The 23610-nt window shown below is 41.9% G+C and overlaps 1 protein-coding gene across 1 annotated transcript in view; it reads right to left on the minus strand.

Annotated features, from left to right (window-relative positions):
* GALNT9 (polypeptide N-acetylgalactosaminyltransferase 9) overlaps nucleotides 1-23610 on the minus strand; it is a gene marked incomplete at both ends in the record, with an annotated part of 141789 nt that overhangs the window by 62700 nt on the left and 55479 nt on the right. The window contains 2 exons of the mRNA XM_084297368.1: nucleotides 7577-7694; nucleotides 16360-16557. Coding sequence (XP_084153494.1) covers nucleotides 7577-7694; nucleotides 16360-16557 — 316 coding nt within the window. The remainder of the gene's footprint in view (nucleotides 1-7576; nucleotides 7695-16359; nucleotides 16558-23610) is intronic.

A 23610-nucleotide genomic window follows, 5' to 3' on the forward strand; every position in this document is an offset into this window, starting at 1 on the left:
CTGAGAGCCCTGGGTGCTGCCCAGAGGCTCAGATCAAGCCTCTTATCTCCAAACCAAAAACCACCTGCAGAGCTAATCACCAGGTCAGGTAGCGCATGGGCTAGTGCATGGGTAGCACATGGGTAGCGCATCTCCCTGCTCTGGGAACAGCTGATATCCTGAAATGCCTGAATTTCATTTTGGAGTGGAAATGAGATATTTTCCACAATACTGATTTTTTTTCTCCTTTTTTCAGTGTTCTGAAAAAGACTCAAAATAACTTAAAAAAAAAAAAAAAAAAAAAAAAAAAAGAAACCTTTTTCCAGATTTCCAAGATGGGCACCTAGCAGCTAAGGGAAGACAGCTGGGCACCACACAACAGCCCAAGCCAGCCTTTCAGTGACCATCATAAAAATTAAGAATCCTACCAAATATTTGGAGCTTTGCATGAGCTGTAATATGTGACAGAAAATATGTTGTATCAGAAAGTTTCTGACCAGCTGCAGCTCATCTCTAGGCTTTTGGTTCAGTCTCATCATTAGGCAAGGGAAAGCTATTTCAATCCCAACACAATTAGCACTCTCAACTTCTCCGCGTTTTTCCTCACTTTCATTCAGTTCACACTCGACACTGCGGAGGAACCTGCAGGAGATTAAACCGCCAGGAAAGTGGCTGAGAAGAAAGCAGCAACGACTGAGGAAGCATTTTCTTTCCTCAGTTCCTTTGCTGCTGGTCTGTTTCTGAAACTCTGAGCCTTGTGCTTTTATAATGTTCTGGTACATGAAAGAGTTTGTAACATAAAATGTTACACTCAATGGAGCATGATGTGATATTGAAGCCAAATGGCCAGATGCTCTTTTCTGAGCTATTTCCAATGCTCCCACTTTAGAGAATGTTTTTAACAGTATTCACAAGCTCTGGTTCTGTAGTTTGATGGCAATTTCATGCTAGAGCACCATTGCACTATGTTCTGATGAAAACATTGTTTTCCATTTGAGGTTACAGTTATCTTCAATTTGATTTTTTTTTTTTTTATAAAAGAGGAGGGCTCAATCTGCTTCAAAGAAGTAGCAGGCAGGTGTGGAGATGGACTCTCTCCCCAGAAATAAGATTGTGCATCTTATTTTGAGTACAATTAGGAATATATAACATATGTCATAGGAAAAAGAAAAAAAAAAAAATACAAAACAAAACAAGACATATATATTCTAACTTAGTTGTGAGCCAAAGGCCATGTTTCATCTGTTTGGCTTTGTTTTACATTGTTTTTGTAGTCCTCTCTTTCATGTGTGGGAAGACCCTTTACAAACCTTTCTGGTTTGAAATGTGGTTGATGTCAGTCGCTTGAAACCTGGCACTGGTTGTCACCCTGGGATTCATCCTTCTTTTCATGGTTTTCTTGTTTGCTGACAACCATGCATCTCTTTGGTTCGCTGCACAGATGCATGAGCACCAGTTACAGGGAGGACAGAGCCACGGAGTCAGAACCGGATTTTCCGAGCTGCTCATACATTTATTGCCACACGCAGCCCACTGGGACATGCACTCTTTGGCCATGAGGGCAGCCATGGTTCGTGGTGACTTTGGACTCTCCAGAATTGAGCAGCCTGGGATAAAATGCCAGTAAGAGCATCTCCACATACAGTTACATCTGTCTCCTCCTCCAGATAGAATGCATTACTGCTATACACAAACATCAAGCCTAATTTCTTCCTGTTTGAATCAACATACCTCCATGGGAATTAAAAGATGCTGAGCGTTTATATGCACATCGCCATAGAATAGATTTTTCTAATCCCTATTTTAAAGAGGGAAAGGAGTTGCAAACCAATGTAATCCAGACACTATGAATTCAATCCTACCGTGATTTCTTAGTGCTTGACTTCACAACTGTAACATTCTGTTACCTTCGGAAATGTCTGTAAAAATGCTAAATTAAACTGGAGATGGAAAAGAGGACAACTTTACTTACATAGCTTATCTGGAAGGTGAGACTAGGAGATTTATCACAGAGATCTTTGCAACCTGCACATAGGGGTGACTTCACTAACAGTGGATTACATCACTCAATAGGATTTTGCTCTGGCAATGCAGAGTTCATTGCATAACTGGTCAAATAATTTTAATAGCATTTAAATTCATGCTGGAATTCATGCTGGAATTCATGCTGGAATTCATGCACTTAGTCACATGGTCTGAACTTTTGGGTAGACCTGTGCGGTGTCAAGAGTTGGACTTGATGATCCTTAAGGGTCCCTTCCAACTCAGGATATTCTATGATTCTATGATTCTATGGAAATGCTGCTTCATTGCACTCCATAGTGAACAGGCACGTGTAAGGACAAAGTGCACTACAGATGTCAGAAATTGTGAATTTTTGTTAACATCCTTTAAGTGATAAAATGTCTTCAAACTGAAAGGCTTTCTTTTAAAACTTTTCATCTGAAACCGAATTACTTTATACTGAAATTACAGCTTGGGAAAGGTCAAAATAAAAATGAAGTATTTTGAATTTACTGAAGTAAAACCTTTTGATTAACCTGCATTTTTGTATAATTTTCACTTGTACACTATCACTGCGTGTGGGAAAAAAATATGAATTTTTGAAAAACTCTAGAACGGCATTCCCACTTACTTCTTAGCTCTGAGACTAGAAGGCATCTGCCCTCATGAATCACCAGGGTAAAAAGCATCATCCAGAATTCAGAATTAAAATTTGCCATACATAAATCTTGTGACATTTTTATTACAGCACACCAACCTCGAATCTGTGTTTAAAACACTGCCTGCTCAAAGGAACAAAGGAATCTAAATCTCCTTAGCTAAAAGTAATAAAATAAGGTCAAGAATTCACTATTCAACTACCTGCCATTAGCGTTTCTGATCGGAGAAAACACAGCTCATCTGGTTTTTAGGAAAGCAAAGCTAGGTCATGTAGCATAAATTTGGAAAGTATGATTTGCTTGTGCATTAGGTAATGAGTTCTATTTCCTGTTAGAGAGATTCCAGTGAATCTGCATCATGATTTTTTACAGTTCAAACAATATTTCTATAAAGACAAAGGTGGGACTCTCCATATACAACCCAGGCTTGCTTTCAGCTAGGTGGGTTGGCCACAACCACATAATCTAAGCCCTGTTGGAGAACCGAATCCACCACAGAATTAATCTGTCACACTGGTGCCTATGGATATTCCCAGTTGATCTCTCCGGCCATGACTTCTTAAACTCCAGGTTCCTTTAAGATATCTCAAATTGGGTAAGATACTAGGTTTTTGTTTTGCTTTAATTATTATTACTACTGTTTTAAAAATCTCTGAGATAGCACTGAAAACAATTCATCAACTAATGCAGATGTCCTCCTTTGAGGTATATTACAGTGCTATTGAGAAGAAAGTAATTTGGCTGATGATGGCTGTGAGAGGGAAAAAGTTTTGTTTTCATCTGTTGATGTGACAACAATTTTATTTAATTTATTTAGATTCTTAATGGTGGAAGCAGAATTTCATTTTTTTTTGCTGGAGCATCCTTTAAGATGAATGCTTGATCTCTTCCCACTCACCATTACAGTCGATGTGTACAAAATAAGAACAACAATTCATTCACCTTATCATTGCAGCACCAGAGGAAGAGATACTTAGTGAAATGATTAATGAGTCTTCTATAAAAAGATGCATCATAAACTGCTTGTATTAGGTCAAAACATAAACTAGGCTTTTAGTGTTTATATAATCCCTTTCCAAATAACTAAATATGTTTGTAAGCTTCCACTCAGGAGCTTACCACTCAATTTCTTACAGGGTCATAATTGGGACCCTCACCTAAATGGATCCCTCTCTTCCTCTATATTTTAAATACATGTCTGAACAAAAATCAAGCACTAGGTGACTGTCCCATTTCTATTGGGCCATCTCACTGTACTGCAGGTCAGAGAGACCATTCGGTGCCCAGAAGCAGCAAAGATGAACATGATCTACCCTGAGACAAGGCTGTCTCCTTAAGGCATTGACACATCCACAGCTTTTCTGCAGGAGAAAGTTCCATCATTTTTCCTCATCTCTGCTTCCAGGTTGGTTAAAGAATAGCTGAACCAGGCTGAAATACAAGCAGGGCTATCTACCCCTCACTGGATCCAAGCAGGACCAAGGAGATGGAGCAGTGGCATGGTGGCTGGTGCTGAGCAGCAAACAAGGCAAGGTGCTGATGCTTGTGAAGCACACCCCATCCACACAGGAGTCAGGCACAATTTGACTTCATACACTTCCAGGTCAAAATCAGCTTTTAGCTGTTCACAGACAATTCCCATCAGGTTTAGAAGCTGGTTTTGGAACACTAACAGAATCAAAACATCTGTCCAAACCTGAATGCAGTCCTGTATTTATCCATCTTGCAGTGAAACTGTCATCTTTGAAAAATATACTACAAGATGACATTATATAAGGGTCCATCTATTTCCCTACTGTTGCTAGCCTGCAAACATACCCACCTCCCTTTTATTTCCCAGAATGGCTGGTGCTTTTCCCAAACAAAGCATTATCTCCCTAGCCTGGCAGACACTGGCTTCACTGCAAAGCTACCCCATTAGGAGAATGTCACAGCTCTAACTGGTATATTTACACAAAAATAAACAAACAAACAAACAAACAAAAAATGTGAGTTAAAAAGAACTGGAGAGCCCAGAGTATTTTCATCAGATGTGGTACTCCCAATCATTTTATGTGGGGCTTACTCAATACAGAAAATTGCTTAGGTTAATTATATAAATATTCCCAACTCTGGAATTTAGAAAAGGGTACAGCTAACACTGGAATATCCAAGATTTATTTATTATTAAATAAACAATAGATCTGAGGGGGATTAGCTGGGTTATCAAATAGTATCCTCCCAAATCAGCTCATTAGTTGCACCGACTTTCCCTATTCCACATTATGAAAACAATTTAAATGAAGGTTCATTAGATGCAATGTAATCTAATTCAGACTCTCCAAGCCTAATCCATTTTCCTTTAGCAGTAACATGATGATAATTTGCAAAGAAGTTTAAAGGATTATTGTCATAGCTTTTTAAAATAGGGTCTATTTTCAGACGAACGTGTCCCACCACTTCCCCACCATTATTTCTTGCTCTTTATTCATCCATTTATTCCTTCCTTTTGTGTCTTTCATTGCTTCACACACAGTCACACATGGGCAATAGCATCCCTCCATGCAGCTGCAGGGGACATGCTCAGTACTCTGCCTCTCTTCCCTGCTCAGCTCGCCCAGGTGCTGTGCCAGTACAGCCACACTCCAGGGAAAGACAGCAGTAGCCCAGTTACCCTCACAAGGCTTCTGAGCAACAGCAGGTCTTCAACACTGGCTGCTGCGGAGAAAAGTTGGACAGCATCATGTGGAGATTTGCCTAGGAGATTCAGTGTACCATGAGGCTCGCAGCTATGTCACACATTTGCTATAAAATCCATGCTGTGTGGCTTCTTCTGCTCCAGACTGGAAAGCTGAGCTAATATTCATTGTATAGGCACTGTGCTGAAATGCTAAGGAAATACTGTGTGGGAGGGTTGTGGCTTCATAATTTCCTGGCCAGCCTCTGCCCTCCTGGTCCGAGTTTCTGGTCTGCACTTGTCCTTGTTCCATGGCTGCTCCTCTGGACGCTGGTCCTTGTGCAGATCAGCACACCAGGACTCAGGAAAGGAATGAATTTTTGCAACTTACTTTGAGATTCTGCAGTTATAAAAAAAAGTCTTTGTAGATTCACGGGGATTTTATAAATATCCTACAGGGAAGGGAAGATGTTCCTGTGCATTTTCGTGCTGCTAGTTTCTGACAGCTCTGAAAGACACCCAGGAGGGGATCAGCAGAGGACTTGCAGATTAGAAGGCGCACACACTGAGTTACTTACTGTGCTGGATTCAGGCAGAAAACATAGACGGATGGTTCCGTGCTATTGTCATACAATGCATTATACAGCTTATTGCAGAATGAACTCAATCATACTCCTGTACTTTTATAAATCCCTTTTCCAACTTTTAGAGTAGGGTTAATTATTCCTTATACAGAAAGACAACAAGTGAGCACACAAGCAAACAAACAAAAGCCCCAAAGACCAAGAACTGGTTTCTAGAACTTGGTATCTACAGACTTTAACAGGCTTCCTACCCCTGAAAACCTGTCTTCACACACTTCAAATCCTCGGCTCTTCAAGCAAGTGCCATTTCATAATCCTATTAAAACCTTTGCCTCCATTTACTAGGAGCCCTAATCGTACTCAGCAAGTTCTTCTCGTCTAAGGAAGAGTGACAGCTTTCAGATTTCTTAGGAGGCTTATTCATCAGCCACACCAGAGTTTTGCCAGAGCGTTCAATCTATTCAGGAAGCAGCCATGTGGAAAAAGTTTCAAACAGCTCAAAGCCCTGCACAATGATAAAGGAAAGCTCACACAATCCTGGTAATAGCCTGACCCTCTTAAGGAAAATTGGATGATTTGTGGTAGCAGTTTTTCTGTCCCCAGTGTGAATTCTGAACCTGAAAGTGTATGCAGTTTAGCCACACAGTCCCATTAAAAACCCCATCCCTCTTGCAATTCTGCAATAATAAACACACACCCATATGCAAAAACATGCTCTGGCTACAATGACCTTCCCTCCCAGCCCACTGGTGTGAAGGAGTTTGGAGCCATTTTACAAAAAAAAAAAAAAAAGAGCTGGATAAAGGATGGACTAATTTGATGTTCAGTGTTTCAGCATGAGCAGAATATATGCTTTAACGAGCACATTACATGCACCAGGGACGTGTTTCTGTGAAGCAGGGAATAAAGAGTAAGGGGAAAATAATTAAACAGCCAGCTTTATAATGAGGAAACTGTGTTCATGCAACATTAAGTAGTCTAATTTTCAAGTGCTAAGCAATGGCAGGTTCCTTGGACTTCAGAAGGACTTGCTGGCAAGCAGCACCTTAAAAATAAGGCCAAAGGATGACAAGTATCAAATAGGCTCAGAAGCACAGTGCGGACTGATACCTGCTGGCCCCAAAGACTCTGTGAGAATACCACTGAAGAAGTCACAAAGTACAAGTCTGAAGGAAGACAATGTTGGAAAACATGATATACAGCAATCTCAGGACTGTACCTGTACCCCGTAGTTCTTATTCTGTAAAAAAGACCCTTAACGTCCTAAAACACCACCACAATTATCATGTGTATTATGTAGAACATCTCTCAGCCTGGTCTTAGTTTTCCATCAGTACTGCATCTGCTAGACCACATACAGACAACATCATCTAGGTGCAATGAGCACACACAGACTGTTAGCACAGCTCTAAACACAAACAAAGCTACTGGAAAAGGAGGAGAATTTGTCTCATCGGGTTCATACACTGACAGAATGAACCAAGGAACCATATTTCTGACTGTTTTCAGTTGTCTCAATGCCAGTAAGACCAGGAACATTCATTTACTGGGACTGTCCGTTCCAGATAGCATTGCAGTATCAATTACTTCAGCGCAATGGCCTGCAGTCAGGTAGGCAGCACTTTTGCTGGGCCACAGGCTCCTGTTTTTCTTTGCAAACAGACATTGCACAAAGTGTCTCCTTTCTTACTCACCCTCATGCCTAATTCGATGTTTTCTCCTCCGTAGACCTCCATACCAGGGTCAAGTAGGCCAATCTCACCAAAATACTCTCGGTCTACTACAAACGAGCACCCAATCATGGCTGGTGTCCTGAAAGAGGCAAAAGAAAAGAACAAAGTCAGTTATTAGCTATTACAGAAACCACCTCCTAACAAATTTACACATAGCTGAATGCTTCTCCAATTTGTCCAGAAAATAATTCACAAGATATTTACCAGTGGCATCTCAGAAACATATTCACAAGGCAGTTTCATACACACATGAAAAACCACCCTGGCTGGGGAAAAGAAGACTCTTTTTACCCAGGTATTGGATCCCACTGGTAGCAGCAGGTGGCTGCTGGACTGGCACTAGCACGAGGTCCTTTTCTCACCAGGAATTCATCATCTCTATAGCAGGAGGTTAAAAGGCTTCAAAGCAACGGCCGAGGTATGGTGAGATATAAAAATTCTTTGTCCCTAATGCATACCCCGACATTGCAGAGCGCAGTCCAACCTGTGGCAGGAACTATTTGGTACCCCTGAAAAGGTTCATTTGCTGAAACACTCCTATTACTTAGCTGTAATGGACTCTGCTGTAGCGCTCACATTACTGGTACTGTTTCAGTGTCTCTCCCTTGCACTTTTTCTCTGTTTGAAAGCCATTGCAGCCTCTCAGATCATTACAGGCCCATGCTGCAGTGCACACTATCCCTCTCTTGTTTTCTCTGCATAATTGGAAAAGGCAGCTGTTGATAGAAACACATCTGATCGTCACCGTTTCTGACAAAGAAGCTGAAATAGCTCGGTTAACTCTCACGTTCCCCCCTTGAGTAAGACGTACTCCCTGGATTGCGAGCTGCAGAGGGGAGAGTCAGCAATGTTTACAAAGGCTTTCACGGATGACCTGGGACTGAAGTGGGGCTCTTAGCCAGCTCCCTGCAGCCACTCATTCCAAAAGGCTGGGGGAAACTAAGGCCAGGTGCCACAAACCCTACAAACAGACTGCGGCAGGGGGACCGCCAGAGCTCTCGGTGCTTAGACCTCTCCCACAGCCGCCCAGTCCCCCTCTTGTAAGTGCAAGAAACACCAGCACGCCTCTGTTTGGTGCTGCTATTTGTGAAGGATGTCTGTTGGATCAGTCTCTTGGGTGCTCTCGGCAGGACACATCCCTCTTCTCTTTATTCATGTAGTTATATACCGGGATTTTTGTGAGATGGATGGAATTTGTGAATGGTAATTGTTAGCTAAAATGTGTCTTCTTGTTTATAGCTCCTAGAGCCACGCCTGAAGACAGACTTGCCTCAACAAAGGCTGAGATCCTGCATCATTGAAAAATGGTTTTTAGGCTACCAAGGAATAAATTTTGTCTGGAAAGTGAAATAAAAGAAGGGCATGACCAAAGAAAGGAAATTCGGTAGCTCTGAAATTAAATAAGCCTTTGAGGGATTATTTAGGTATTTCTTAAGCTTTAACCATGAAAAAAGAGAAGGGGGTGGGGAGAAGAAGCACAAGGCACTTTCTTCATTTGCTTTTTTATGTATTTAAAGCTAAGAACAAGGCTTCAGTGGATGAATGCTAGAGCATCACTGCTTTTTAAAACTGAGCTTTAGTTTTGGATTAGACCCACTCTCTTTCCAGCCCCCTAAAAAAATCCTCCAGAGGCAGTTCCTTAAAGCAGCAGGATGCTCCCAGGAGGGTGTTTCTCCTCCTTTCCTACTGAGGAGTGCTACATCTCAGCTCTGCAGACTGCTCTCAGGTGCTGGAATCCCTCTCCCTTGGAGAGGGATTTTTACAGCCGCCAGCTCTGTCCATTAAAACACCAACCTGTTAATTGAATGGGGGTGGAAAATACATTTTGGATGCAACTACATAATCATTACTCTCAGACAAATGCCACTGAGGACTGCTGTTGCAACACTCTCTCTCTCTCTCTCACAGGTTTTATTTCTTCTCATTTGGTATACGCAAATGCAGGCAGACCCCACAAGCCTTCATGGCATATTCAGAAAAAAATATTTTCAGGAATGAGAATCAAAAGCAATGCAATGGCAGAAGGGACCACATCCAGCTCTTCAGAGATGCCAGTTAAAAATTGTCACCCTCAGTGCTTTTCTCCACTTGAATTTGGCTTCCCACAGTCACTGCACATCTGTGCAGCAGCACAGCTGCAGCCCCAGAAGCTGAAGGAGAGTGTGGTCACTGCAGGGAAAATGAAATGAGAAACCCAAGGCTTTGCCCTTGCCGCATCCTGATGCAAAGGAAGAAATTGCCTAGGAAGCACAACATTGCATTTTCTGAACAGTGTGTGTCAGCACCTCCATCAGGTTCAACCAGAGTTTTGGACATTCAGCCCTCATCAAGCCCAGGCCCTTAACTTCCCCGTGCTTTGACTGACCCAACTGTAAACTAAGTGCGATGCGATCGCACAGCCCAGTGAGCTGGCAACAGTGCTGTGAGGCTGGGACCTCAGCTCTGCTCCCAGCCCTGTCATTCACTTGCTCCTCAGTGAGCCACCTCCCTCAGCCTCTGCCTCTCTGGCTGCAAAGCACAGATAATAATACTGGGTAAAAGTTTTTAAACTGCCTCGGCAGCTTAAAAGCCTTAAAATTCATTTCTAAAAGCACTTCCAGCTGTTTTTTTTATTTCATATTAGTCTGCGGCATAACACTGACATATTGCAAACACGTTCAGAAAACGTGTCCCCCAAAAAGCATGGTCACTTGGCTGTCATCTCTGGTTCCCCAGCACCTGAAAAGCTCCAGTATATCTACTGCTTCAATACAGCACAACAAGCACTCCCCTTGCAAGTCTGAAACAAACATACAAGCAAAAGCAACTGTGCTAACATGTCTTAAACTCCTACCCCTGGCCAAAGGGTGGAAAGTGAGAAGGTGCATGCCTTTAGCACTTCTCAGCTGCAAAGTGAAACAGATTAACTTAAACTACAGCTGCTGTATAGAAAATGACCTTTTTCCTTTAGTCATGGACTTTGTAGTAAAACAGAGACATTTTTAGAAGGAAGGCATCATGAACCAGCAGTTGGAGATGTACTGTTTTTTACCAACACCTCAAAGGTGTTGAGAGAATTAATTGATCTGTGCAATATTCTCTCACGCAACTGAGGATCCTATAAACTTTAATTATAATCAACAGCAGCAGCAAAAGGATAACAGGAAACACAGTAAAGTGGCTTTTACAGTTAAAATCTTAGAAGGCAGCACAGAATACTATTGATTCTGCGCTGGTGAAAGATACAGCGTAGTCAATTTGTGGAAATTACTTGATGGCATGGCTGTAGCAAGGGAGATAGGGGAGAGAGATTATTCTGCATATTGCCCTGGGGAAAGGGAGGAAGCAGTGAAAGCAGCACTTCATGGCAGCAAATCCTTCCTCCCTGCTGCAGCAGGTACTGTGTGGGTGGTGACGTGGGGGAAGAGGCACTGCATGGAAGGGAGCAGTGCCTGCTGCCTGGTGGGCTCCAGGGGCAGAGAAGCGAAAGCCACTTGCTGTAGGTCTGAGCCGAGGCTGTTTTATTTTAGCAAGACCTCCGGGAGAATGGCTCTGTTGGCAGAACTGCAGCAGGTGCCCATACCCATTTCTCCAGCCAGGTCCATCGCCCTCCTTCCCTCTGTGGGCAGCTGAAGGATACTGCCTGGGGGCTTCGTCAGGAGCAAGCAAAGGAGAAAGGGCTGAGCACCAGACTGACATACTGCACGTGAAACCACAGCATTTCCTCTTTGTTACACACCTTTCTCCCCCTGCCTTAAGGTCACTTTGTGTGCAATCAGGTCAAGTTGAAACAGTTTTCAGAGCATGCTGTAAGAACTACTTCCAGGACAACTGACCTGCAAAAGCACTCAAATATACAAATATAGACATTAAAATAATTACAAAAAAAATACATAAACATAAATCTATACACAGGGATAAGGAGAAAGAGGTTGAAATGACATATCACACACCATATCTTTGAGTTTTCCACCTCTCCTGGCAGAACATTGCTCTGATTCAGGTTCCTAAGCAGCATCTCAACCCTGACCTGACAGATAAGTGGGGAAGACTGCATAAGCATTTATTTTTTCTTACAAATCATGTCTTTTGCAATAAAAGAATCACACCAGGCTGTGAGAACAGAACTCAAGGACAAATTTGCTGTTCAGGAGCTGCAGGAAAAAACCTGACAAGCTTAATGAAGAGAAGGTTTGCTAACTCCTTTGGAGAGATATAGCAAGAGAAAAAAAAAAAAAAAGCAATTCAGAATGCTTGGCTAGGAATGCTTGGCAGGGAAACAGGGATGTAGAATAACATTTTGATGCCCCGCAGAAGTGTATTTTTTCGAACAGGCAGGACACCTGTCAGAACCTGGACAACTAAAAAAAAAACTGCTCTGTTACAGGCTCCGGTGAACCAGCAAATCAAAAGATGGCCAAAATCAATCAATTAACAGCCATCAGTTGTATTATTACATGACTGCATGGTTTATCCCAGCAGACTTTACAGCTGAACCCCTTCTTAAGCTCATGTACATGGATGGATTTCTTCCCAGGGCAGCATAGACAGCTGTATCCCCACCTCTACGACACAGCAGCACGTCTAACTTGCAGGTGACATGGGCATGCACAATCTCAGCTAAAGCAGGCAGCTTTAGCCTCACTGTAGGCATTCCAGACAATCATTCCTGTATGTGCACAAGACACACGTGCTTTCTGGAGTGGCTGACTCGGTGAGTGCACACACACGTTCCTTGCAGTACCAAGCCATAGCATATTAAAGCAGTAAGTGAGAACATGCAACAACGAGCTGCACCGCTGCTGCTGGAGGAAGATAATACAGAAAGCCGTGCAACACTCGGCTGAGTGAGGCTGACTAACGACTCCAGTGTTAGTGGCTGCAGATCATGAAACCAAACAGAGCAGTCCATCAACATCATGGCAGGCGAGGGAAGACGAGACAGAGCTCAGGATACCAGGCACCTTCCTTGCTGTTCCAAAATCCAGGAGTATCTTTTGTACAGAGAAAAAAAATCCACCCTGTTTCACTGCACAGTCAAATTCATTAGAAACCCTCTGAAATGGTATCCTTTGTTACGTGGTTTGTTGCCAGATGATAAGGACATTTTTGGGCAGCGTGCTCTCAGGAACACAAATGGAAAATGATGTGATGGACACAGCGTGTCAAAATACCAATCCTTTTTTAAATCTTCACGTTAGAGACATCTTACATCTTAAATGTCAAACATGCAAAATGGATTGCCTGCAGAAGCAAGGGGAACATCGGTTGTTCTGAATTTCAGACTATTAACATGGAGAAAAAAAAAAAAAAAGAACTGACTTTGAACTGTACCGGAATTTACAAAATCTGACACTTCATTCTTGCTATGTCTTTACCTTTGTTTGCACTTCAAGGCCACATTCCTTTTGTCACTTGGACCACAACAGCTGGTCTGGCATATTATGGTGTGCACTTGACATAACTGCCTATATGGTGTCCCATGGACTTGAGGGGCAGTTCCTGCTCCTTCACAGCAAGGCTCTAAATAGGATTGCATGGCTGTTAGTGTTCAAGAAAGTAGAGGATCAGGCTTCAAGTAACAAACTTCCGAGAAAAGGAGAAGTAAGCACATCTGTTGTGTAATCCCAGAAGAAAACAGAAATTGGACTCTACTTCCTAAATATCTCATCCAATTCTGCAGATCGAGATATTTATTCATGCAATGTAAACATCAGAAATGCCAGGGCTCTGATCCTCTCTGATACCAGGGCACATATTTTCCACTGAAAATTTTTAATCCCTTTGGAGATCTGGGAGTAAGAATTCGTCTACATCAACCACATAACCAATCTTAGGGTTATTAGTTATTAGCCTTTTCTTTTACAAAACAGAGACATGCAAAACAAACCCCTTATTTGCTAAAGACAGTGTCAAAGGAAGCTTTAGGAGAGACAGGCAAAGACTGAATGAACTTGCAGTTTTTGTGATGACGAACAGTCTTATGAATGCACTGAACAGACACAGGGCTCCAAACGCTGTCAATGTGGACCAGTTTGCCTGCCTGCCAAACTGGACTGAAACAGAAATCATTGTTGCAGTACACTGTGTGGAAAGCTAGTTACAAAACCAAACCCTGTCCCAGACCTACAGAGACTTTTAAAGAAATCTGCTTACTTTTCTGATTTCCCCTTCCTTTTGAAAATGTACCTTAATTTTTTACAGTTAGTAAGTTCCTATCATGCATGCTTTCAAATCCCAGTTCTTAATACAGACTTCCTGAGCCTTTCCATCAATTACACTCATACTTCCATTCTTTCCATTACCATAATTACACCGGCATCTCATTTAAGACACAAAATTGCATTGTATTTTTATAGCCAGGCATAACCCAACAGCACAAAACAGCACAGCCAAATGCCTTGGCAAATCCGCTCAGGTGCTATTCCATCAGAAATCAGGGCAGCATGGCTATAAAGCGAGTGCTCTGCTCTCCTTGATCACTGCCTTCAAAGCACACGTTCCCAGGGAGCCATGTAAGCATTCACGGTTCAACATTGACATCTCTGCATTTTAGGGCATGTAATTTGTGATTTGCCGGAGAGAGCCTTCCATACTGAGAACATCTCGGTGCTCCTTGTGTTTGTCAGCAAGGGTCAGGTGCTCTCCTCCTCATGCTGCTGGTCTCGTCTCTGTGCAATTTATGCACTGGTGAGCTGGAGGGTTTCCGCTCAGAAGAAAATCACTGCTCTTGGGAGCCAGCTGCTTATGTGCATCAGATTGCAACACTACTCAGGGCCTGAGTTTTTGGACCTTATTCACTTCTTTATTGCTCCAACTCAGTGCCAGTATAACTCTGGCAAGAACTTGACCGTAAACCTGAGGGGAACCTACGGTAAATCAGGTCCCGTACAGCTGAAAGAAAACTAACACTTCTCACAGCATCACAGGGATAAGATTCCTTATTCTCTATTAAAAAAGATCCGTAGCTCAATTTCCAGAAGTTCTTTGCAGAATTCCACGCTTCAGAGGGTGCACTAGCTACCTGAAAATAGTGCACTGAAAATTGTGTCTAAGGAAGTTGCTGATGTTTAACCTCTTGGTTCAGTCTTATGTGATATTTGACAATGTTCTCCTGAACAGAAGATACTCAAATACGAGAACAACCAATGTGAAAATTAATACAGTGATTTCACATATAAACTGGAAGTAATGAAGTGTGCAAAACCTTTCGGGAATAAAAGGCTGAAACCCCCATTTCAGGAGTGAAAGCTTTGGCTGATTAATTTTTCTTCTTCAATAATCTATTTCTCAAAGCTGAGTGAAATAGATATAAAACACCTGCACTTTTAAAACAATGACAGGAGGACAGGGCATGTTATCCAAGAAAACCGATTTTCTAAGTAATTACTTTACTGCTTATTGAGGTTTCAAGCTGAGCAAAGGGTCAGTGAGGAAGGACTGTGCTGTCCTGTGATAAGTAAGGTTAATGTCACTGCACAGCTCTGTCTTGCAGTCACAGGGCATATGAGTGAACCTAAGAGCAACTTGCAACACTTGCTCAAATGTGGACTGAAATATTATTTCCTGTATGAGGGCCGGATCCTGTGAGATGGTTCCAGCCAACCAGTCTTAGAAATGTGAGCAGTCTGTCTGTGTCCTTTCACTCCTAAAAGACCACTTGGGCCCTTCCTGTTGGACAAGGTTCAAGTTGCTTGGATGGATTGGGAATAAACTTCTTGGGACCCAACAACTCAGGTTCTATGCTGGAAGGGAAGTATATCGCCTTCTGTGCCAGAGCGTGCATTGGGCCCATACAACACAGGTTTAGTTTACTTTAGGATGGAGCTGGTACACATCAGGATGAAGATGTCTCTAAGGTGGCAGTTTGTATCCTTCTTAAGAAAGCTCAAAAACAGGGCAGAGAAACCAAAAGTGCATAGGTGAGCTATGTATTTTTTAGCATTCGTTTCAGCTGTTGCTAAAAAAGTGCCTTCACCCAGCATGGCACTTCTCAGCGGAGCTGTAAGACAAGCACCTGCCCCAGAGAAGAAAGGCTAGATGTGAACTTTCAAATGAAGGGGAAAGAAAGTCCCTTTCTCATCAGTTCCTGTTATCCCTCTAAACAATACTCAAAACTGCTATCACAATTCCTGAAACAGTATTTCCTTAGAAAATTCCATTTCTGTAAGGCAAAATGTTACCTTACAGAGAAAGTAAAATGATACTCTGCTTATATGGTCCAGTGTTATTTTAAAATTCATCCAGGGGGAAAACTCAGAACATATGTAAAATTCTCCAAAAAAAGAGCAACTCTCCAACAAGACAAGGCTAACACATCTCCTACTTGTGCTGCTGGGAAGCTCTGGTTTGGGCTGATGTCCAAGAATGCTGCCTACAGACCCAAAGTGAAGACAGCCTCCTTGTAATCACATACAAAATACCTTCGTTTCTCATACACACAATGTTTATCTGGCTCATTACACATGCCACAGTCCGTTTAGAAAATAAAAGCCTAGATGAAAAAGATCTTGCTATCCTACTAAGGGACACAACATGAACTTGAATCACATTTCACAACTAAAGCACACTCACTTCTATGCACACTGCAGTGCAGCTCTGAGTTGTGACACATGCATCAACTGCTTTGTAGAGCCATCTGTTTTTCTCAGTTTCATTTTACTATCCCTGTACAAAAGCCTCCAGCCTTGGTTCACTTGAATTCCCCCTTGGCAGACAGCTGACATGGAGACACCCTTAGTACCAAAGTGACACGGGAGATTTACCTGATGGGAGCTGATTCATCCCCTTTATCGAGCCAGTCCTGTGGTGGGATTATGTACATGCACCAGAGGCCCCAGTTATAGCCATGGGCTGCGTTGGCATATTGCTGCACTTCAAAAGTGTTGTACTTGATGTTGTCAATCGCTGGTAAGATGATCCGCTTTCGATCTTCTTTGATCCGGGTAAGTGCAGGTTCCACCCTGAGAACAATAAAAAGAGGAAAATGTTTTACAGCCACCCATTTAGACCAAGTCCCTTCTTTGCAGTCTGATAAAACAAAGTTCTCTGATACTGAGAGGAGGAACCAGTAAGATGGCAGCCCAAAACCCAGTGCAGCAGGATTGAGTGCAGGTCACTGCCATAGAGCAGAAGCCAGGGTTCAGTGTGGCACATTTCACATACCAACATCACACGAATTATTGCCTCTATGGAGCTGTACCAGGGTTTAACAACACAACGTTTCCCAAACACTTATTCTGATGCCTGGACACTGTCATTTCAGTGTGCAATGGGCAAGCGTTGAGAGTAACTAAATCTCTTCATGTCTACACCACCAGGATGCCTCTTGCTTATAGGGCCTGAAGAACAAAAAGGGACTGAATCAATCTGAAGGTTACTCAAAGGTTTTAATCTTGTTTTCTAAGGACTGACCCCATTGGATCTAGCTTGGATGACAAGCATGGCTGCATTATACCTTCTAAAGCCCCTCTGGCAATAAGAAGGTCTCAGTAGACAGATAGTGCAAAAGCAGCAAGCTGCAGGAAATGTGCCATCATTTCAAAAGGCTTTAAAACATCAATGTGCTTTCAACAGCACCTACTTCCCAAAGTATTTCAGGAAAGTAAAAAGCTTCAGTGCAAACACCCATTTCTGACCAAGGTAGTCTGAAGTTGCTAAGAATTTTGAGAGAAACAGATCCAAAAAGGCAGCAAACTTACATAAGGGTGGAAAGCACTTCTCAAAGCAGCACTAGAAACAGACACCAGCTTGTTCTTTTGTAACTGTTTCCTCTTGAAATAAACTTTGAAGATTCTGCAGAGCTCTCACATGTATCTTCTCTGAGGGAAGGGTGGCTTGCTGTGATTCACAGGGGTAGTAGGAGTTGAACACTGATCTTTTCTCATTATACTTTTGTTGTTGGTTAAAAGGCAATCATTCTCCTGTGCTTTCAATTTGTTGTTTCATATTCTGTTATATTTTGTTTGTTACCATGTATTTTCTTGTGTAGACCAACAGAAAGGGACAAGTTATGAAATTAATTCAACCTCCATTTTCATTCTGCATTGTCTCAGTCTGAACTAACACAAATTTTCTGATCTCATCTGTAAGAAAACAGCATTTTCTCTTTACTCAAATATGGCCAAAATATTTCTCTTTTGTGTGCACAAACTCCATATTGCTTACATGAGGCCATGAACTGTTTGCTTTCTCTTTTTTTACCCCTCTCACTTCTGTAAAAAGAGACAGATTCAGTGAAACCTTTGAGTATCGAGGATGAGCTACTGCAGATAAAGCATCACAAAATCATGTAAAATAAGGGCATGACTGAAAAAAAAAATGCAAGGCGTTGCAGCATTTCATTTGGAAAGAAGCTGTAGAGAGTTAAGCTAGTTTTATGTGGAATCCTCTAGAAAAAGGACATTTGAATTTAATCAGCTAAACACCAATAGTACAGAACATGTAAATTTTAATAAAAAGATTGATCACACGCGTGGTGGGAAGAGAAGGACCCCACTGCAAGCTGCAGAAATTCCCCTTGTCTTCTCTCTGAAGGCCTGGCCAGGAATGTTATGCATTAGATGTTCATCTCTTATGCAACATGTGTAGTATTCTTACTCTACTTAATTTATTCTGAAAATAAATCAAGGCATCCCTCATGATTGGACTGCTTTGAAGTCTGTCTTACTACTGCCTGCCTCCAATTTTTGGTGCGGTACCTCTGCTATCAAAGTCTACTCCTGCAAGGCACTAAGGGCCTCCAAAGAAGCATTTAAAGAGCTGCACCCCAGGCAAAACCAACATTTTAATTTTTATTTTTAGTGGGAGAGACAAGAAATACCTGAGAGAGAGTCAGGACAGTGCAGTACATTATCTGGAATGCCAATTCATAAAGTCCTTAGGCCACACACATGAACCTCCCTAAAAAGCCAATGTGACCTACCAAATCAGGGTAAGCCGCTTTTGTTATTAATATGAGATTATAGTTATGAGATTAAGTGCTTTAAAAAACAGCGGGTGTCCAGCAGAAAAACTCTTGCAACTCCAATAAAGCAGGGAAGAATGCAAAAAAAGATGAATCTAGTTTGTTATTTCCATAATATTATCTCAGTTCATCAGCCTAGAGGCAGATGTCAGCCAGCCACGCTTCTCCCATCGCTAATCAGGTGCCACCGTGCTCAGCTGTGGTAATCCCCATGCATAATATCAGTAGGAGGCTCTCCCACTCCTTTCTGGCCTCTGAAATGAAGGTTTTCAAAACACCAAACAACAGGTATAGATGTTAATGACAGGCCACTAATTAACCTGTAAAGGAGTCCTCCTTGCAGATGTGGGGAAAAAAATGACCTTGGAGGAGGTCACTGTCCTTGCAGAGTGCTTGAAGCAGGAGCCTTGTTACAAGATTGACTCAAACAACATTTCAGAAGCCCTTGTGTGTTGCCAAAGATACATCTCTGAAGCCCCTGGACATCGCTTTAGCAGATTTGGTACAGAAGTTATCACAGAGTGGAGGGATTACATCCTCCAGAGAGCAGACTGAGTCACACAGGAAATGAGCAAATCCAGTGCAGACTTCTTCTGTTACTTGACAAAACTCAAAATGGAGTGACTTCTCAGCTAAACCTTGTACCCCTGTCACATTTCCCAGCTTCCCTTGCCCAACCAGGGACAGCAGAAATAGCAAGGGGGTATTTGAACACCAAGCCCTATCACACTGCAGTACGATCTACAGGAATATTCAAGCCCCCAGATTCTGCAAATGCCCTCTGCACCACCAACATTGCTTGTGCTTTTTCTACCTGCCAAGATCCTGAGGTAACAGCCAGTCTGTCTAATGAGGTAGTACTATGAGCTTCAACAGGAAAGGGTAATAGACTCTGTTTACATTGCCTAATTCATGAAATATGATTTTTTTTTTTGTTGTTGTTTTTTTTTTTTGTTGTTGTTTTTTAATTGCTATTCACTGCTAGCCAAGTCCAGACCTGGAGTATCTCTTTTGGCCTCAGCAGACTTGCACGGTAGCCTTGTGTCTGTCGGCTGAGCTGCACTGGCATCAAATCCTTTGTCAACTTTGGTGGTAATTCTGGCTTTGTCTGATTGTTTAAGGTTTTTGAAAGGATTATGCTTAAATCTTTCCTCACCATTTCTAATTTTTTCCTTTATTTTAAGCTGCTACATTCTTATGTGGATTTACTCATCCTCTTCATACATGCCAATGTTCATTTCTTTGCTTTCCTCATCTCTTGTCTTCTCCACTGAGCATCTGGAGAAGTCAGGTGCTCCTGGCAGCTCCCTGGACAAAAAGGACTGAGTGGAAGAGGTTGCTGAAGTCCAAGTGAGTTTGCCGTGCTGTGCTGATGAGCTGCAATATGGCATTTGAGTATTTCCTTTCCACATGGCCGCTGCTGGCAGTGAGGCAGGATTCAGCCCTGCCTAATTAGGTATACAAGCCAGATGTGAATTTTGAGATTCTTCTTTTTTTTTTTTTTTTTTTTCACAGATGCCAAAAAAAATACTAGATTCCTAGCTTGTATACGAGAAACATACTTTATGGGAACAGAGCAGCATACATTGTTGACAAGTTATTTACTGAAGCAAGAGGAAAAATTCTCCCAGGCATATTCACAGACATAACGGATTTCAGTAAACTAAATATAATCACAAGATTCAGCTTTATAGGTAGTGCTTAGCCTCATCCAGGCTTGCTTGTTTGTTTGTTTTTTCCCCACCTTATAAAAACCAAGCAGACAATTTGGGCTAGAATTTGAGTGACAAAGAAGTTCCTCCCTTCTATCCACACTAAAAGTGTATATTTGTCAGCGTTGTCCTCCCCCTCTGAATATATTGCTAGCAAATGGATAAAGCCAGAAGAGAGAGGACAGTAAATTTAATTCTCTCATAGACTCAGCTAAGCTAATGCCTATTTTGACTTGGGTTTTATTTCTCTGAAGCGGCTCCTGAAATATAGGAACACACTGCAAATATCTCATTCCCAGGTGAGTCCTGCAACTGACAGTACATGGTTGAAAAGCCAGAAGGCAGATATGGCTTTACCATAATTCTGGTGGGCTTCTCACAGGCACATTGACATCCACAGCAGGTGCTTTGGTAAGTGACTCCTCCCTGCAGAAACCGTCCTGGGGGATTTGTGGAAGGAATCTCTCATCAGGAGCTAAAGGATGTGTTGATTTGTCAGAGACTGTTGGGCGTATATCTAAATACGGCCCATGCATTTCATGTTTTTGCCTACCCGTGGCATAAGAGGCAGGTCAAACAATGGAATTTCCAAGATGTTGAGCATCCAGGTTGACTTCTAAGGGAGTGCAAGCAATGCCAGTACTGTGGGCTTCAAAGAGAAAGTGCTCCCAAGATAAACATTAGAGTTCAGAAAAGAGTTGGAAGGCAGAATTTAACCCAGAGAACAAAATAAGCTTCTAAGAAGATTGAGAGCAAAAGCAGAGGTCATGCTGTGAGCATACTTGCTTCTCTAATCCTGTTGTAAGTCTGTCTCTGAACATATATGCATTCTCTGTTTAATACTGGGCCAACGCAGAGCAGCTTGAACCCCAGGAGACATAAGAGCAAACACAAATTTTATGCTGTCTTACATCCTTATCAGATTGCAACAGAGCTCATGCCAATGGGGAAGTCTGATTTTTCACAACACTAAAAAGAACAGCTTCTTCCAGATTTTTTTTTCTTAAAAAAAAAGAAGATAAAAACAAGTTAGTAATGAGCTCCTCAGCTCATTACATAATTTACCCTTTAAATATGTAAAACCACCTGCTGACTTCAAGCAGACTTCTAAGAAGGCACAACATAGGAATAAGCACATGCGATATAAGAGAAGAAACCAGATGCATGCCACGGGCCAGAACCTCTGCTGTCCGACTCCTCTGCTCCAATGAACTTCACAACTCCAGGGAAACTTTGCCAACCTGCATCATTTGAGGAAGAGGTCCAGAATAACTTTCAGTTTGTAAGCAGAAAGATTGCACCAGGCATTTGTCACCAGCTTCTTTCTATTTATTTTTTCTCAAATGGCACTTCTTCTGCTTTTGTCCAAAACCAAACCCTTTCATAACTGACAGTGTTGGGAAAGTTTCTCTTATGTTCTGCCCCTTCCTAAGTGGATATCTGAATAACCTGCTCTCTAGGTTGTTTTGAGATAAACGTACATTTTTTTCCTCTCCATTATAGCCATTCAAATTTTTACTCCAATAAAAAATGAACTAATGTTAAAAAAATCCAACTTTGTTTTTATTTCCCCCTCCCCCACAAACCATAATTCCTTTTTCTTCTGTGAAGACTCTTCCTTAAGTTCTTATAAGACATAAATGAACAACCATATGGTATTCTCTCTTAGACGTTATGGCTCAGTGTATTTAACACTTTATTTTGCTCTGGCTGTAGCACTGCCAGAAACTATGAAGTAAAATCTTAACTCAGAAACATAAGAAAAAAGGATGTGTAAACTGAAAGCTTATTTTGCATGTGATTTTATATGCTGCCTCAAATTTCACTGACAATATGCATTTTTCAGATGCAGACAAGGAGATCTACAGACATACAGAATTCTCCACTGAGGCCAACTGTGGAATATTTCATGCAGAGTTCCTTTCCTGTAAATAAGTGCTCACAGAAGTAAAAAAAAACAAAAAAAACACAAAACACATAACTATTAAAAAAAAAAATCACACTCCCTTCCCCAGTCTCTAAGATGAGGAAGAAATTCCCCATCTGTTCTGCCTGACATCTCTATCAGGGAGGTTTCAGCCCTGCAGCCCCCAGTCAGACTGGAGCAAACACAGGATAAAAGCCTGCTGGAGAGTTAAAGATCAGCTGTTTGGCTGCCAAATCTGAATAGCTCTTTTCTGCACCGCTGAAAAGCAATGAGGATGCCTCAATGAGCACTCTAGGTTGTTTAGGTAGATGAATAGCTGAAGGTGCTGTTCTTGCACGTCCTGTGTATGCAAGCTGGTGCTGCCCCATGCATCAGAAGGGCCATGTGGTATCTGCTGCATGCTGCCCTCTTCACTCAGACAATGTTAGTTCACTTTTGCTATCTGAAACATGTCCCATTCAGTTATCACACTGATCCTAAGTGAAGGTAGAGTCTGTGGATGAGGAAAAAACCCTTCAATAAAGACATGTCCTTTCCTTTGCATAATTAAAACTTCCCAAGTCAAACTCAGCCTGGTACCGGGGATGCTGTGATGAAGCGTATCCTTGTCCTGATTCCCATTCCTGGGTGCGAATCCTCCAAAGGGGAAGGACTACAAACCACTTCACCCTCAGCTTCAGTGCTTCTCTCGCTAGAAGGAAAGAAGGTCCCAGGCCTTGCCAGGTCCCCAAAGAGCCACGTGACCTTGTGACTTTGTCCTACAGAAGTGTAACTACATCTCCATTAAAAAGTAGTTAGGACAACCATAGCCAGTAGAAAATTAGGAGGAAATCAACTTCCTTTTTCATTTACACACTTACTAGAGAATCCATTGCTTAAGGCCACTATAGCAAATTGCATTACATATTACAGTATGAAATAGTATCTGCAAAGGGTTATTCATAGACCTGGGATCTTGATCTTTAGCTCTTTTTCTTAGTTCCTTAAATACCCCATTTTCTATCTTCTTAAAACACTGCCAACTTCAGGGATAATCTATAATGATGGGCTGTGTGTAGCACAGACGAATAGATACTTGGCTTATATTTCAGATCCTCTTTCTCATGTCAGGCTGTCTCTGTCTCTTTGGTATATTGAAAATTTTTGATGAAATCCTCTTACTCCACTGCTTCCTTATTGAAACTCCCCCTTTGTCTGGCAAAATTTTAATTACTACAGCGCTGCATAACTCCATTCATTGCTTCGATACTACTTTGGTGAGATGTGAAAAAGCAATTCCTAAGCTAGAAAGCAAGTATAATACTCTATCATTATGTCTTCTTTTATGGCTCCTAGCACCCTCTTTATGACTGCTAATATATTGTGTGCCTTTCTCTTATTGAGTCCTGCCCTCCTTCACTCAATGTGTCCT

This window comes from Netta rufina (assembly GCF_964035555.1).
Source record: "Netta rufina genome assembly, chromosome: 17".
Lineage (NCBI taxonomy): Eukaryota > Metazoa > Chordata > Aves > Anseriformes > Anatidae > Netta > Netta rufina.